This window comes from Orbicella faveolata, unplaced genomic scaffold (assembly GCF_042242905.1).
Source record: "Orbicella faveolata isolate gen_17 unplaced genomic scaffold, um_ofav_v1 contig_13, whole genome shotgun sequence".
NCBI classification, from domain to species: domain Eukaryota; kingdom Metazoa; phylum Cnidaria; class Anthozoa; order Scleractinia; family Merulinidae; genus Orbicella; species Orbicella faveolata.
In genome coordinates, this window is record NW_028301540.1 from 20628503 (window position 1) to 20646316 (window position 17814).

At 39.0% G+C, this 17814-nt stretch overlaps 3 protein-coding genes across 3 annotated transcripts; 1 reads left to right on the plus strand and 2 right to left on the minus strand.

Moving 5' to 3' along the window:
• On the minus strand, positions 1 to 1533 carry LOC110051224 (major facilitator superfamily domain-containing protein 6-like). The gene has a single exon (XM_089285695.1). It carries the CDS (start codon positions 1531 to 1533, stop codon positions 1 to 3), a length of 1533 nt encoding a protein of 510 aa, XP_089141821.1.
• Positions 1534 to 5388: 3855 nt separating this feature from the next.
• On the plus strand, positions 5389 to 8502 carry LOC110051149 (major facilitator superfamily domain-containing protein 6-like). The gene has a single exon (XM_020757139.2). It carries the CDS (start codon positions 5653 to 5655, stop codon positions 7297 to 7299), a length of 1647 nt encoding a protein of 548 aa, XP_020612798.1. The 5' UTR covers positions 5389 to 5652; the 3' UTR covers positions 7300 to 8502.
• A 2527-nt stretch (positions 8503 to 11029) lies between these two features.
• Positions 11030 to 17668, minus strand: LOC149115529 (uncharacterized). Its single transcript, XM_089284996.1, has 3 exons — positions 17593 to 17668; positions 16016 to 16978; positions 11030 to 11865 (listed from the first exon to the last, which is right to left on the minus strand). Exons 1-3 carry the CDS (start codon positions 17666 to 17668, stop codon positions 11606 to 11608), a joined length of 1299 nt encoding a protein of 432 aa, XP_089141122.1. The 3' UTR covers positions 11030 to 11605.
• Positions 17669 to 17814: the final 146 nt, after the last annotated feature.

The window sequence follows — 17814 nt, forward strand, 5'->3', positions numbered from 1 at the left end:
TTAATCACCTGAATACCGTTTAAAAATTCGGTTTAGTCGATTGGAGTTTTCAACGAAAACATTACCTAAAAAAACACAAACTGCACCCAATGCAAACACTTTAAAAGCATTTCCTGACCCTAAAAAGTTGATCATTACACCCCCAAGCACTTCACCGCATCCATAACCAAGACCTCTGTAAAACCCATAAAGAATGCCTTGATGTGTTGTGGCATTGCCACTGGTCGACATCTCATTTACGTATGAAAGCATAGCCACCCATGCTAAGGCGTTTGTTATTCCAGGCATGAATTCCAATGGAAGAACTAACCATGGGTTTGATAAAAACGAATACCAGAGACACCGCATAGTGAATCCTACTGCCGCAAGGTATATGACTCGGGTGTGTCCTATGCGTGAGATGATTCTGTCCGATATAAGATACACAGAGACTTCAGCAATGCAGTTTACAGCTGCAATGATGCTAAAAAGTAACTGTGTTCCGCCCAAATCTTTTAAATGCCAAAATAGAAACGTTTTCATGAAGGCGTTCATAATTCCAAAATAAAGCGCTGTAGATAAGAACACGATGTACTTCACGTTGATACTTTGTTTGAAACTATCAATTATTCCAACATCTTTAGCCACTTTAGCGTTCTCTGATTCGTAGGCAAACTTAAATCTTGTGGATGTAAGAAGTGCCAGAAGCATCAAAGCTCCGAATGTATAAAAACAAGGCGTGTAATTTACTTCGGATGGTTTGGTAAAAGGATTAGGACAGTGGTGACTTAATGTGACCAGCGCACCGACTAGGAATGAGGCTATTCCCCATCCAACGGATCCCCATAGCCGCTGATGCCCGTACAGATGCACATCAGGTCTTAAAGTTTGCACTGTAACTGTGTCTGCGAGCGCCAAAGAGGGAGACGAGATAACGTTGCTGACCAAAATGATGATAAATAATATTATGAATAGTTCTCTTGTACTGGCAATCCGTGGTATATTCTCTTCTTTACTGGCATAGACCAACGGCCAAGGCTTGTCATTCACCATGGAGGAGACAAAAACGAAATCCTTCCAGTAAGTAGAATAATTTCCATCTTGAAGAGAAATTCTGGATGAATTGTCTCCGCCCTCGACGGAACGCGATATGAAATTCAATGTGCATAGTCGCTCAGCTGGTGCTACTAAAGAGAGCGAGAACTGAGACAATGCGGTAACAAGAAGCGACAAAAGAAGAACTGATTTCCCTTTTTTAACTCGATCCACAAAGGCTCCCCAAAATGGAGTACAAACAAACTCGACAAAGGGCTTCAATCCCATCAGTATGCCCACTTGAGAAGGTGTCAGTTTCATTTGTTTGTAGTACAATGCAAGGTAGGGCAACAGAGCACCCAAAGACGAAAAATATAAGAAGTAAAATAGTTTTGCTGGAATAAGTTTTCTTTCGATTTCTGGGCAGCATTTTTGCTCATTAATATCGGAAACTTGATCTCCGTATTTGTCTCTGCGTTGCTCTTGTCTACCAAGGTTGGCATTGTCAACGAAGCTCATAGTTTGTTTCGATTTTGGTTGAATTTTGATCGATAGTCTTTTGTTTGCAAGGGGAATATTGAATAAACAGCAAGCTTGATTACGCACTGCAGAAGCTTTTCCTGTTGAAAGTCGCTTGTCTTGAACTTCTCTTCAGCTTCACTTGTCTTGAAGAAATCACATGTGATGCTTGTGGAGTATTCAGTCCATTCTAAGCTTCCGTTTAGGGTTTATCGGATATTCATTTCTTCATTTCTTCATGTACTAGTTCTTAGCACGTTGCAGTTAACTTATCAGCGCAATTTCTGACTTGTTGCACACCTAAAGTCGTTAACTACCCGTTATCACCCGCGGCCATGTCCTTATCAGATTTCGAGTAATCTCAGGCATTTTCAGTTATCATAAACTGTGTTTTATAAAAATGAAATAAGCCAAAAGAGCGTTATTAACGAAGTTACAACTATTAAAACAAACAAAAAATGAGGGTCCCCTCTAGGTTTGGCGGGATGCGGGATTTGGCTTTTTTTTCGCCGTGATATTTCGGATTTGAACTGAAAACAGGGGTGGGAAGCGGAAATTACAAACACGAGTGGGAGCGGGATTTCGTGTTTTTATGGGGTTGGGATGTGAGATTCGCAAGGGGAACAGAGCGGGATACGGGATTTCAATTCTTAGGTGACCTGATAAATACCGCAAGCAGCCAGAAACCAGGGCAGAAAACGAACCTTTTGTACGTATAGCTGGGTCAGGTTTCAAGCAATGAATAGCAACGGCTCTGCACCCTGTCAGGTTCTGTCAAACGTATCCATTATCGCTTGACTACATTAGTATCATAAAACTGTGTGAGGTCTTTGAGTCCTATTGTGATCATTTGTGTTGGCCTCTGATGACATCAATGACATCTGTCTATTTCCGACATTTTCGACGCTTACGTCTGTAATCTTGAGCCCCCGATCCTTTTCCAGTTTTTTTTTGGCCAGTTTCGACCTTTTACAGAGCGCTTTGCTTGTTTTGACCAGGATGGCCCCCCGGGGGGTGGGGGGGGGGTGGGGTACTCTCAGAAACATTTGGTGGGGTGTGAGGCCCGCTTCCAAACCCCCTTACCCTATTTATGACCAAATCTGCGATTTTCCCCAGCCATATTTATGATCAGACCGAAAATTCGATACCTCACTTATAACTGGCGGCTGACACAGTTGTTTTGTTTATGGGCTTATCGATAATGATGAAAAAGTAGCTTCTTCCAAACAACATACCCAATTCAAGAGAGTACAGAAACCATACCCTATTTGAGACCAAAATGCCAAAATCGATACCCTATTTATGGATGACCAAAACGGCTGAAAAACCATACCCTTTGGGCCGCACATACCTATATAGCCCATATAAGGGAGTACCCCCGAGGGGTACACCGGATGGCGGTGATAGTGATTTACCGAACGAAGTATGTGACATTATAAATTGCATAGCCATATGTTTCGAGAAGGATGTGCGAGCGGGAGTGCCTTCATTCGCAAAGAAAAGTTCTGAGCCTAGATTTCAAGGAAAGTGAAAACACTGAAAGCTTTGAAAGAAACTGCCAGGTGTGTTTACGGGTCATGTCTTGAATAAGGGAATGAACAATCTGTTTTTTTTTTCACTAATAGGTGCACGTGGACAAAAGAAGGCAAAACAGACACTATTTACAGAAAGAAACGTTATAATCATTTGTGCTTACTTATCTGCTACCCATTGAATCCTTTTGTGATCTTTTGTGCGATATCTACTTTTAAAAAGTTTCTGTGTTAATTATTAATTTAACAAATTAATAACTAACGCGAAACGTCTTTTAAAAGTGGGTGGGATCGGGATTTCCAGGGTAGAATGGGCGGGATGGTGGGATTAACAGGAAAAATTGGGCGGGAAAGCGGGAACTGAGAACCCTATTGTGGACCCTCAAAAATGAGTGCATACTTTGTTGTTAACTTGCGTGCTTTGGTAGCGTGAAAATTTCCCTTACGTTTGGACATATGCAGGGACAAAACGAATTCTTAATGGAGTCAATTCAACGTTTAGGAGCTCTCTGTCTTGTGTTCTTGTTTAAAGTTTGTCTTACTCGCATTGTAAGCATATCATTTTAAGAATAACCAACCAAGCTTTTCCCAACTTCCGTTGAGATCCAGGTTTCACGCATTCGAGAGATAAAAATAGAGTGCCTACTTTAAAATCCAGCACAACGTTGATATGGGGAGAGTTCAGTTTTGCTATGAGATAACTTACAGATTGTTCATGGGAATACGTACTAATTTATATTTTCATGTTGCAGAGTCGATCTATGTTGATTTATGCGATTTTTGTTGGCATACGGCACTGACATGTCAACTTCCGCACCGGTCTACACTCACATGCTCCCAAGAAAATTAAGGATCGTTTTTCTGCATGAGAATATTTGCTATCAAAGGAATAAAGAAACGTGAGTATGCACATTGTATGATTTTCTGGTATGAGACGTGAATAAACTTTTGGAATAACGCAAAAACGTAAATTTTCATGTTTAAAGTTAGAACAAATTTCGGAGAAAAGGCACAGTTCTCTCTGCTAACGTTTAAACCATTGTTTAACATCTCTCGTCATATGTGGTATGCAATTATTCGGATTAGCCTTTACCCTCTATATATCGACTAAGGGTCTATCCCATGCAATATGCATGGCTTAAAACAATATCTTCATCAATATCTTCATTTTTCATAACACTAATACTAAATACAAATAAGGTATACTTAGGTTCTAGTTCGGAATAAGTAGTTTACCAGTGTTGATTTGTACTGAAAGATTATCCTGTATAAATATTCGTTTATTATTAATGATTACTACGCCAAATCCTTGATTTTGAGTCGAAAGGGCCTGGAGAGAGTGTCCAGAATTGAAACCCTGTCATCCGGACATGAACGTTATCCGTAAAGTGTATTTCCATTTCACAATTTCCGGACAGTCAGTTTGTATACGACGTCTACGTGATCCATGTTAATTCAGGTACTCTGCCACAACATGCCCTCCATTTCGTATGGTATGTATAAGTCACGTAATTGTTATATCAAATCTCTCTCGAAGTGCGCATCATGGAATTTCCCGTCGTACCAAATGCCCCTGTAACCATGTAAGTCGCCTCGAAATGTCCTTCAGGTTGCACCTCTTGTGAGTTGTCAGCTTATTTCTCCTAAGCCGTGTACGGCGACGTTACATGTTTCATGGGAAATAAGGTACGTCGTTTAAGCATCCTAAATTTTCTGCCGGGATTTTACGCCATGTGAATGTCACGACATGTCCTCCGAGGTACGTCATATAAGGTTCTCAAAATATCCCCTGAGTGTAAGGCTTTTTTTTTGTTGGGCTAGAAAAAGGAATTTGTTGTACATTGTGGAAACGCGCGATCGTGACCACAGACTTGTTGCCACATACAAAATTTTCCGTTCAGCGAAATACGTTTCGCAGAAGCACACTAAAATTATGAAATATGTCCAGAATTTGCTGAAAGCTGTAGAAACGAGCATGGTCTTTTTGTTCATATTGGAAGGAGTTCGTGATGGGCATTAAAAAAGCACTTGGCTCTTGGTTGGTTTTGAAATATCAAGCAGCCATTGAAAGCATTTTGCTGCTTAAAAAGGGATAAAACAGCATTCTCAATATACCTGGAATAAATAAAAAAAGTCATCATGCAGGTCTATGTAACACTTTGTAAGCTTCACATTACGACCACAAAATTGCTATGCCAGAACCAGGTGGATACGTCAATAGCCCAAGGGACAAAGTATGTCGTTTTCTTTTGTCGTATTAATTTTTAGATTCTTTAACCCATTATACTGATAGAAAGATTTGCTTCAAACTCCAGGCCGGCTATCAAGTTTTTATTAGCGAGAAAACGATTATCACAACAAAATCCTTATAAGGAAAGCAGAACAATGGAAGTACCAGTCTCGCGGGGTAAATTTTTCTTAGGACATAAAAATTTAACCTGGCTGAACTAAACAGTCGTCCTGTTTTGTTTGATGATGTCACCCATTGTAGGTAACTCGACATCCAGGTTTAAGCATCAATGAAGGTTGTCAATGCGTTTTGGGGTGCGTGTCCACTGGAAAAACCCAAGAATATCCTACTGAGTCAATGGAAGAATGTCCAAGCTATACCAAGGCGTCCCAAGAAAGGCTCTGTGGCAACAATGATGAAGAAGGAGATGAGAATTCAAAACATCGTTTCGATTGTAAAATTAACCGAAACCGACTGGTGTCCAAACTATTTTACCTGTTCTACTTCTCGGCTTTTGGATCGCTGTGGCCCTATCTATCATTGTACTTTAAACAGTTGTTTTTATCACCAAGACAGCTGGGCATCCTTGTGGCTGTTCGATCTCTTGTACAATTTGTTTTCACACCTGTTTGGGGAGCTCTGGCGGATCGCTTCAATAAAAGTAAATTTGTTTTATTATTAGGATTGTCAGCTTGGCTATTGTCAACATTTTCTCTGGCTATAATACCGATAGGAGAAAGACCGAAAGCCTGCTATGAGATGAACTCTTTGTCTTTGTCATTGTTCCAAAATGCCTCTACGGGTAACACTAACTTCACAAGCTTAACACCACGATCGCATCGACTTAAGAATTCCGTCGATCATCACCACACTTCAACGCGATCCTACGAGTCTATTTTTGGATCCAGTAGATTTCTTCCATGGGCCTTAAGCTTTTTCTCGAGTGGATATGAGCCTGAGAAATCGACAAAACTCAAAGAAGATACGTTTCCAGACCTAAAATACTATCCCTCCCCTGAGAAAATCTCCGATTCTTCTCGGCTGTTCATTTTTATGGTTTGCGTTATAGTATTTGGACAGATTTTTGCGTCACCAACACAATGCTTGGCGGATACAGCCACGCTGCAGATTCTTGCGGAGGACAGCCATGAATATGGAAAGCAAGCTTTTTGGGGATCAGTCGGTTATGGAATGACCGCATTTATCGTTGGCACGTCTATAAGTGGACCGAAAACCCTTAATCCTTGTAGCCAGGAAATGGACATCAACTATATTCCTTGCTTCTATGTGTTTGCTTTCTTCATGGTGGCTGCATTGATTGTAGCAAGTCGGTTTAACTTTAAACCTGTCGATCACTCACAATGTAAAGAAACTGCAATAGGTGGACTAAAAGTGCTTAAAAACTTCGACTATGCCTTTTTTCTATTCATTGTATTTTTTTGTGGCACAGCTTTTGGTTTTATACAAACATTTCTCTTCTGGCATCTTCGTGAATTAGGCGGGCAACAGATGTTGTTTGGGTTGATAATTCTGGCAAACAGCACAGCAGAAGTGGTAGTGTATCTTTTATCAGAGCGTCTTCTTCGGAACATCGGGCACTTCAGGGTGATGTACTTGGGACTTCTGTGCTACGCTCTGCGATTCTTTTACTACTCATATTGTAGCAGACCTTGGCTTTTTTTACCTATAGAACTTATTCAAGGAATAACAACAGCCGCTGTTTGGTCTTCGTTTGTGTCCCATGTTGGTGCAGAGCCCGGTGTGGCAACGACACTCCAAGGGCTCGTTAACGGCTTTTACACTGGTTTAGGTTACGCCAGCGGCGGTCTTCTGGGAGGAGTTATGGTTCACGAATTTGGTACCAGGACAGCTTTTCTCGTTTTTGGAGAGTTAAGTTTGATAGTTCTTTTTGTTTTTATTATAGTAAATAATGTTCGCCAAACAGAAAAGAAAAATGAAATTCATTTCAAAACTTTTAGCCAAGCAGATGAGTTTGAACAATAGATTAGCAATGTTATGCATGGGAGAAACAGATACAATAAATTTCTAATTGCCAAAAACAGGTTGTTAAATTGTTTTCGCACAAAATCATTGTTCTCGATCAATGATTCAAATAAATCTTACGCCTTAAAAAGTAGATAGAAAAAAGTTATTTTCCTTTTGAGTTTTTCTAATATACTGGGAAAAAGTCAATTACTTGAAGTGATGTATCATTTGTATCGTTATCCCTCGTTTTCCTAGTAGTTTACGAGAGATGAAATTAACAAAAATAAACGCGATTTTTATATGAGGAACTCTATGGACTTTTTAAGGAAAAATCACTCCATTTAGCATATAACGACATATAAAAATATATCAGCGACCCATTACATGAGAGGAATTTCAGCGAATATTATATTGAACAATTAACAAAATCTTGAGAAGTGAAAACTGCGTATGAATGAAAACAATTGTTATATTAACGTTTAATTCGTCAATTTCTCATTGTTTCTTTTTTTAGCTCTTATTAAAAAGAGAGAGAGAAAAAAGGCATGATACGAATTAAAATGTCAAAAATGTTTCCCATACAGGACCGTCAAAGGTATTAAGACTTTAAAGAATAGTGAAACAATGGCTTACATTTAATTATTCATCAGAATCTCTTAAAAATAGTTAGACTATATATAAACTACACTGTTAACAAAACGACGTCATTCTCAGTTTTATTTCATGCTTTATAAGAACTTCGTTCATTGAGAGTCAGTTGCTGAGTAACCACCTGCAAGGAACTGGTTATTCTAATTGGCTGGCCCTCGTTTGTACGAGGCCAATATTTGTGTCGCTACATGCAGTGACGTCATACTCCATATAGAGTAAGTTATCGAGGCTCGACTAGGATAACTCGGCTACGTGATCTACATGTTTTGACTTCAATGCATAAAGACAGGAAGGATGCCTGGAAGGAATCCCTCGGTGTCCTGGGTAAAAGGGGAAATGGAATATTTTTTAGTAATAGTCCAGGGTTACCCTCTTTAAAGTCGTTATTTATGGAGGTTATATTAGTAGAAAATATTATCTCTGGTCATTCTTCTGTAAGTTCAGGTACTAATAATATGCAAGCAACAGTTTTTACGCTTTCATTGGCTGAGGGCGTGCACAAAACTGAAATTGAGTAGAGAAATGTGAAATTCATTGCAAAAAGGTGAAATTAAACTAACACATACGCTGCGTGTTACACAATAAGATCTCTGACTGACAAAATGGCGGACGAAAAGGACGCTAGATTCAAACTATACAACAACGTTTTAATGCAAAAGCTTGAAAACAAAGCAAAGTACGAAGCACAATAAGAAGACTAGTAATCTCGAGGTGTGGGAGGCAAGGAATAAAATTAAAAGTTGTAAGGATAAAGCACAATGCAATGCAGGGGTCGACATTTACGGCATTATAAACCTTCGTCGAAGAATAAGTGTTAAAAGACTTCAGTACTCTGCAGCGAAACGCGAAGGACCAACCAGACTGCCAAAGAACCGGTAACTTTTAACTGAATGTTTTCAGTCATGTGCTGAGAAATACCGTTGTGTTTATCCTCAAGCTCGGTATTCCCAGTCAACATTTTGGTTTAAGCATTGTGAGTTGAACGTTGAAGAGTTTATAAGGCACGGATTTTGACGAGCCCATAAAAACAGTTAAGGTTACAGTATACCTTCAGGGGTGTCTCGCGCGCAGGCGATGTAGCGCGTGCAGTTTAAGCTGTAGATACCTAAACCCCCATATCAAATTAAAGCTTATGGAGCTGGCTATCAAACTATACCAACAATTTTGAAAGAAAATGAATTGTCGAAATTTTCACGACCACTAAATGCGAGCGCCCGAATCACCTTTCGAAAGCTACAAGTCAAAGCGAATTTCGTTTTACGCCAATTTAATTTTTTCCTCGGTTTCAGGGCCCAAAGCGCTTAAAAAACGTGTCTGCGTTTTGGCATATTCAATTGCAGTAAAAAGTTACAGAACATTTTCGAAATAGAATTAAAAAAATGTGGAGTGATCGTACAAAAATCGCTCTCGAAGATAAAGTATTTCGAAATTAACAATTCCCAGACATGCTTTTGTAGTTTATATGTTAAACTAGCCACTGTCCAAATTTAAGAGCAATTGAACAAATTCCCTTTGAGTTATAACTCTTTAAAGTGTCTGCTTCAAGTGAAAAAATTTATTCGAGAAAACAGCGCTAAGAAAAATTTTCTGCTTCGCAAACAAACTCCGCCCACAAACGCCTTCAACTGGGTTCTCAGGTAACTAAGCCAATCAGTGCAGGGAAAGTTTACTACCGTTAACCTCCTGGTGAAATTTACGCGCGAATCTCTAAAAAACTCTTGTGTTTCGCAATGCGCTCAAGGAACCGAAAGCAGAGAGAGGATTTTTCTGTAGCTCGGTTTTTCTTGAAGCTGGTCTGGCAAAATGGGGAAGACTAAAAAGGATACGAACGCTAGAGTGGCTGAGCGAAGGAAACAAACAAAAGAAAGCGCGGAGAGCAACTGTGTGTGGGCAACTGTGCATGAATAATGTTTCAAATGGTCTCAATGAGTCCGACGATTCATCGATATCGGACTCATCAGAAGAGTCTCTGTCAGGATCCCTGTTATTGCTGTCAAGTTCCGAAATTTTTACAGAACCTTTCTTTTCTCTTACCACAAATATTTGCCCGCCTTATACGATAACTATAGCTTCATCCGCGTGGCGAACTTTCGCTTCTTCACTCATTGATGTATTTTCATTCGTTCTTCGCTGTTTTCGCTTTTTCGAACTGGTCCATGGTTTAAACGTGGCCTATGTTTACTTATAACTTAATAGAGACACGCCTAATACCAAAAATGCTGGGTAGTCAGAACAACAATGTTGATCAACTGAGTAGTCAATTCGTGACATCCATACAGGTAATTCCCGCGAAAATCGTCTCGGTTGATTGCATACGCGCCATAGGGCTGTCAATCAAGAGGTAAACTTTTACTTCCGGTGAAAACGTAAAACCGCCATTTCTCCGCCAATATTTAGCCTTTTTCAAAATTTTTTTTCAGAAGTTAGAGATTATTCTTCGACCACTATTTTGACCCAAAAATCCAAATTTGAAGAAAATTGCCGACCCGAAGGTATACTGTAACCATTGCATTGCGCATCCCTACTGTGCACGATTTCGCGTCATTAGCGCGTGCACGTACACAACATACAGGATCTCCCTCAAGCTAAGCTCAACAGCGAAAAAAATGCTCGTTTTCTCTTAAACGAGCAAGGCGACCCATATTTCTTATGGCGTGATTTTGATGTAAAAATTATCCCCTTTAAGTTGACAAAGTAAGAAAAAAATTGTTCGGAAGGAAAAAAAGATATAGCTAAAAAAGTGCACAAAACCGTTGCGTGAGGACGCGAATTATGACCTCGAAAACAAGGATTCGAGGAACGTTTTGAGTCAATGACGTTAAGAATTGAGTGATTTTGCCATAAATTATATATTAAATTGTTTCATGCACCCGAGACTTTCTACCTATCAAGATTTTTTCAAGTATAACTTTGATAACCTTTCTTTTAGCTACCGCAAAATGTAGCGTGAAGTGATGAAATAACGCGTTTGGTTAGGAATAAATGGGGTAAGATTAGCTCATCATATCTCTTTAGCGAGAAAGGTGACCTATCCTTTTTATTGTATATTTCGAAACAATGCTTGGAAGGCAACATTCAGTGAAAGTTTGACAAAAAATTGTTCGGCAACTTTTATTTCATGAGGAATCACCGTAAGCCCACAGGACACAGGCAAAACCTTAAGGACTTTTCCCTTCGCTTTGTTCTCATATTCTTCAAATTCAGTGGTCAAGAAAGACTACTTTTTATGCAGGTCTAGCAGAAGGTGCAAAAATATTTACTAATGTTTGCAATCGCCTTATGGGTTCGTGCAAGTTTGTTAGCCTCTGAAAAATTTACTTGTGCTTATTTTTTCAAAAAATTTCTCGAAATCATGTGATTACCTGTCCAAATGATGATTTTTGTTAAATTTCGCTCTCCTTGTTTCGACGACGGATTCTAACATTTTTAGGAACAAGTGGGGATTTTCGCAAGTTAGTAATAATAATAATAAATAAAATCACTGACACTTTTAAGATTGTTAAAACAACGAACTAAGAATTCTGAAGGGAGATTATCAGGTAATAAGACCCTATTCAACTGAAATCAAGGCCAGTTACTTAAGTAAGTCAAAAAATAGAAAAGAACTACTGGAAGATTGAATTTACCGAGAATAGGAGTGGTTAAAGTCCTGCGAAATTACTCCAGTGTTTGGTCATGGCCTGTAAATATGGCTTCTTGTGGCTGCCATTTCATTCAACGACCGCTCTAGGTTTATTTTCTTGGTATCAGTGGTTTTACATCTGTTAAGGTGACACAGTCGCACCTTAAGACTTCTTCCACCGCAGTTTTTCCCTTCATGTGAAGAAGGAGGACTGGTGCAAGACCGCTTAGAATAGGTGAATCCCCCACCACACGTGGTAGTACATGGGGACCACTTGGACCATTCTGACCATCCTCCGTCCACAGAGGTGTCTGTTGAAAAATCAGACAAACCAACAAACAGACGGTCATCTTTCTTTATAGAAACTGTTACGAGAAAAGATTGTTTGTGCATGTCAGTATATGACGTCAATGCCAAATATTTCTTCCAGAATATATTTTTATCTTTTAATTGCAGCTGTGGATTGGGGATTTGGTAAATTTGTTTAGAAGATTTCTGAGGTGTCTAGGAGCAAATATGTGTTTAGAGGTTCGATGCTCAACAATGCTTTCCAGTATTTTTTGTTGTCGCAATAAGTATCAATAAACCATATCTTCTGATGATTCCGATCCACGCCCTGATACATAACGTAAGTAACTGAATCCCACAATATGATATGAAGGTTAAAGGGTTCCTCTCACCAAAGTTTGCGTCTGTTATTTGCTGTTCACTTAAATATTGTTTGCTGTTCACTTTAATATTGTTCGAACCTGGTTAGGTAAAGTTACATTATCAAGGCTGCGTTTTCACTAGGCCGATTAACTAGCTGAACATTCTTTCTAGGTGTTTGTTTCAGTACAGGCCAACATTTACTAGTTAAACGTGACATCTGCTTTCACTGGAAATTTAACTCAGAAGATTCAAATTACGAAAGCGCGCAACTTTCAAAAATGGCTGAGAGAGGAAGCGCTTTTCTAGCTATATTTATGCGAGGGAGAAGGCATTTCTTCCAGACAATGCAGTTAATGTCCCCAGAAATGAGGAAGATGCGACGAAATGTTGTAATGCAGGAACTCGTTCTGCAAGGCGACGCCGTGTCATAGGTAGGGTCCTGGCCGAGGACCTGGAGAAGCTAATGGGACCGTTGGAATGGTAAAGCGAAATAAATGAGAAGGACTGTTGAAATCGTCTACTGTTTTAAAAGTTCAGTTTCACATACTGAACAGCGATATGAGCGTCTGGTAAATACTATTGCCAGATTCTTTGGCAGGCGTCTGTCACTATGCAGAATGTGATTGGCTGCGGCACTCGCCAGGACAAGTTATATCATCTCGGGAGGTAGTGTAACTTGGCGTGAATTTCCGGTCATATTGGCGAGAAAATTGCTCGTTTTTTCTGATGAAAACAGCTTGCATTTTTAACTCGCTAAATTCAAGACGAACTGTTTTCACTGCATTTCCGGACTTTTCCGACTTTATCTAGCGAAAATTATCCTAGTGAAAACACAACCCAAGTAGAGTACGTTTAGGATGAGGTGGATGGCCTAGTGGTTATTGCGCTGGGCTCCAGATGAGGTTGAAATTCGAGCTTGGATGGTTTTCCTAAATTACACTCATGCAGGGTACGCTAGTCTAATGGCGCCTCTACATTCAGGAGTAAATTTCAATTCTTGGTAACTTTAAAGGAGCTCAGTCACGTTATTTTGAGCTATTCTGACCATGTACAAAATTACCTTTAAATTGAAGGAAGCCTGAACATGATATTTTACTAAGATAGAAAAACACCAAAGAGATAATAATAAACTATAAAGGAACAAGGATGGTTAAGGACGGAGAAGATTAACACGGATTACAAACGACGAACTTGAAACATTTCGACTTAACTTTTCAAGATGCGCAAACCGCGACGTAGCTCCTTTAAGCTCTTATCGTAGTTCCACCCAATAATGTCGTTGTCATTTAATAATCATATGAAAAAAATAATATTAATTACACAAATTACACCAACAAAATATAAAATAAATAAAATTAAATATTTAAGTAATTCATATAGCTCCAATATTAGGCCTTTTCTTCTGATATTTGGTGGAAAGTATTGTTATATGACTGGTATTAAGGACGGTGCCTATTAAATACAAAGGTTTTTGCGCCAGGTTAGGACCACGCGGAAAAAGTAGATCTTTGTAAGGACTATTGGAATCCACAAAGACAAAAGGGGGTAGCCACGCATTTTTCCGAAATAATTAGCCTTGAATCTCAACAAAAATGCTGACATCAGCATTTTCCTGAAAATAGAAGGAGAGGATATTTTTTTTACAGATTTCCTTAGAATTCGCCTTTACATACAAAAAAGCAAACACATTTATAAAGATCTGAACTGAAACCACATGGTAAATGGCAACATAAAAACCATTTTTGGTATGGTTTTGATTACAAAATCTTGGCAACAGCGCTTTTAGAGTCTCTGACAGCCTTCTTTTGATTCAGTTAAAATACAGTCTAAATACCTTTTGCTCGCAACCAGAAACTAATCACGTGTTGAAAAGGCTTGTCCCTTCCATTTCATAACATAAAATGTAGGAGCAATCACGCGTTTTTTAAAGTTATTGATCTTTTTTTGAAACTTTTTACAGTGCCCGTTACATTTTTTCCTGTCACCTCCCCAATAGGTAAAACATTTGCGTATCTCGCACTTGTTTTGCGCGCGCACTACGCAATCTGCAGGTACATATTTACAGTTGGATTTCAGCATAATTTTCGACAGATTACAGCTAGTTTTTCAGCTGGTAGACATTAACTGTTTGTGGTTAGCGATATGCTGCTGTTTAAGTACAGGTTCATTCCGCTTGATTTGGTCACAGTAGAAAAATTTTGCTTTCATTTTAGTCTTGTACTTGGTAGCGTAGTTGATTGCGTCATGTCAACCCAGCACGCGCGCGACGCTAAAACCATGCCTTGCGTGATGCGTAGAACATGTACGTACTAACAAAAGTAGGCACCGTCCTTAAAGCTAGTATTTTTGTTTTCGGATTAAATCATTTATAGCCGAGAAATTTGCAGTTATGTGAACGTGCCCATACATGCTCTGTAATTTGACAATTTTTTTTTCTAGCTTGAGTATTAAAGCTACAGATCTGATATTTTACCTAAATCCTCTCTACATTATAGGCTTTAAACTGGTCATTTTGTTTTTGGATTTAATTTTTATAGCCGACAAATTCGCAATTATGTGAACGTACCCGTCCATTCTCTGTAATTGCGCTCCCACACAAGCTCTGTAATTTAAGAGATATTTTTTTCTAGTTTGAGTATTTGAGCTATAGATCTGAAATTATGCAGACATCATCTCTGTATCATTGATCCTAAAACTGTTCATTTTGTTTTTGGATTTAATTTTTTATAGCTGAGTAATTCGCAATGAGCGTTCCTATACATTCTCCGTGGCGTTCCCACGCAAACCCTGTAATTTAGGAAACCTTTTTTTCTAGCTTGAGTATTTAAAGCTATAGATCTGAAATTTAACAGATATCATCCCTGCATCATTGACTTTACAATTATTCCTTTTTTTGTTTTTAGATTGATTTGCAATATAGCTGAGCAATTCGCAATTTTGTAAAGCGTCTCGATGCGTAATTGTAAAAATCTAAATAATTTCATCATGTTTTCGTGCCACGCTACTACACCTCAGTTGTTAAGACGCAGGAGTGCCGTATTGAATCGGTACAGTTTAGCTTTCAATTCCATAGCGCGAGGTCGCCGTTCATGAAATAATCGTTTAGAAATTTATAGCTGACAAAAGTACATCTGAGAACTAAAGTGGATTGGTACTCGGATTACACCGTCATCCGATGATGCATCACAGTATTAAAGAGTAAAGTCATTCAAGGAAATCCCTCTCGCTCAAATTTGTGTTTGTCTAACGCGGTATCCTAATTACTGACAAGTTACTTCTCCGAACAAGAAATCTGTTTTTTAACGAAAATGTAATGTATTGGTAAGAAACTTATTCTATACAGCCAGTTAGAAGCGGAGTCGCTCCAACCAGTTGAATGAATTCTTAAACCTACCGACCACCCTATCGTCCCGTAGGCAACAGTTCTATCCTAAACGTTTGTACTTCAAGCGATATCTGAATATGTTACTTCTGCTAGCTAAGGATCGACAAATAATAACAATAAAAAAAAAAAAAACAAAAACAAACACACAGAAATTACTGAACTTATCTTGTTTGTGCGGTTGCCCGGGTTGGATAAATAAAATATAATAAAATAACAGACCCCCAAACCCAGTATATTCCTTAAGTTTAGCATAACATACACTGTTCTTAAATTCCTTCAGTTCTGGAAAGTAACCATCTTTGCTTCCCATGTAATTGTCAGTGGAAGTAGGATTAAGTTCATACATTATATGTTGTTGTGCGTTTTCTCTAAGTACTATAAGTCAAAACTGACTACTTAGAATACTGATGTGTCCCATCACAAACCTCCACTGTTATTTTTCTTTGTTGCCAGTCCCTCCTCGCCCTTTTTACTTATGAAGGCATCTTGCGCTGTCAGCTTGTTCACAAGTTTTGTTAGCGTCTTTGTAGCCTCCGCTAGATTTGCCGCCAATTCTGCATTTTTCACATTCTTCTTGTATTCAAGTTCTTGTTTTTCAGCATCTTCCAATTTAGCGTTTGTCTCGTCAACGGCGTTGACTTGTGTTTGATTATGGTTTTGGAAACCATTGTCTATTTTGGGTGCTTTAGACAACGGATGATCTGAATGTTGTCGGGAAGACGCTTTAACTGCCTGAGCTTGGGCTTTTAAAAGTTGTTTGACCAACGACGCATAGTTTGGCAAAGTTAATGTGGAATGTTGTTGACTAAGCGAGGTTAATCTATTTATCGCTTTTATTCTGGAGGCAATAAGACTAGAAAGAGTGGGAACACGACCGCCGTTTACGATGGCATCAGATATGTGATTACTATCGTGCTTGTTGTAATTCGTCATGGTTCTGACCGGTGCATTTGCTTCTTCTTCGTTGGCTTGACTTAAATATCCCTCGTTTGACTGGTCATCGTACGGAACCTGTCTGCTATCGTCGGCAAAAGCCGTGTTAGTGTTATCGTTGTTATCACCATTATAGTTTTCCATCTCATTACCGAACAAAGAAGAGTAGGCTGTGTTGTAGTTGTTGTCTTCAATAGGTGCTTCTTGGTACGGATCATCGTTGTCTTCGCTTTGTTGTACTTCCATTGGAGTGTACGACTGGTCGGCTTGGTTGTCACTGTTTACGAACACAGTCGTCGGGGGTCTTAAGGGACTGACTTCGTTTGTCCCATCTAAGTGAAGCATTGGTGATATCAAATTGTTCTGATCGTAGGCGGTGATCGCAAAGTTTCTCAGTGGGACAAGAACTTGTTGTTTCTTGACTTTTTCATCTGTGTCACCATACTTTTTAGTGCCTGAGTGGAATAAAGCAAAATATGTCAAAGTCTAAATCGCTGGAACTCAGACTTTTGTTAAAACGCATCATGGTATTTTCGGTTGATTTTTCTCGAAAATTTCATGTTTAGACAAATAAAGAGGCCAATTAAAGTAGTATGTTATCCTGTCTTGAGACACATGAATATAAATTACCCAGCAGAACGTTAGGTAATGCAGCAATTCATTAAGAGAGAAAAATATAACTTTTCCCCGAGCGAATCTTGACGTCCTTTAACACGCGGCGAATCAAAATGAATTCTGGTGTCATGTGAAGATGAGTTTCATTCCTTTGTTTATTTCCATGTATTTGATTTGAATTGCTTCTCTCCAAGTCTTGTTTCGAAATAAAAAGATTTGTACCAAGCCTACCAAATCGAACCTTTAAAACCGTGTTTGTGTTGCGCGCATGTCTTTCATCAAATCATTTGTAAGTTTTTTTGGTCATATGTGTTTATGCTTTAATCAGGACTTGAAGCAAAATTAATTCTAAACGTTTACATAACAAGCGTCATTCTATTGCCTTTCAGCTAGGCCTGCCACCAACCAGAAAAGAGACAGGTGATACTGCATGACGTTGTTTGAGAGGCCTTACCCTTTCTGAGTAGACTTCCACTACTTGTAATGAGACACGTAAATAGCATCAAGAAAATCAATTTTGCGTTCTCCATGGCGGTAACTTTTGCCTGCAAAAGAAAATAGCGTAGTTATAACGTAATCTAAATACTGAGAAATCAAGAAACCGGTTCTGAATTGCGAGGTCTCATAAAAGGTACCGTGCATTTACATCCACTCATAGCACTTTGGAAATTCTGGT

Excerpts from the sequence above, each read along its gene's own strand:
- LOC110051224 (XM_089285695.1), bottom strand. The coding sequence starts at position 1,533 with ATGAGCTTCGTTGACAATGCCAACCTTGGTAGACAAGAGCAACGCAGA.
- LOC110051149 (XM_020757139.2), top strand. The coding sequence starts at position 5,653 with ATGGAAGAATGTCCAAGCTATACCAAGGCGTCCCAAGAAAGGCTCTGT.
- LOC149115529 (XM_089284996.1), bottom strand. The coding sequence starts at position 17,668 with ATGGAGAACGCAAAATTGATTTTCTTGATGCTATTTACGTGTCTCATT. Across the intron at positions 16,979-17,592 it reads TGGAAGTCTACTCAGAAAGG|GCACTAAAAAGTATGGTGAC; the intron begins GTAAGGCCTCTC and ends TATTCCACTCAG. Across the intron at positions 11,866-16,015 it reads AAAGAAAAATAACAGTGGAG|ACACCTCTGTGGACGGAGGA; the intron begins GTTTGTGATGGG and ends ATTTTTCAACAG.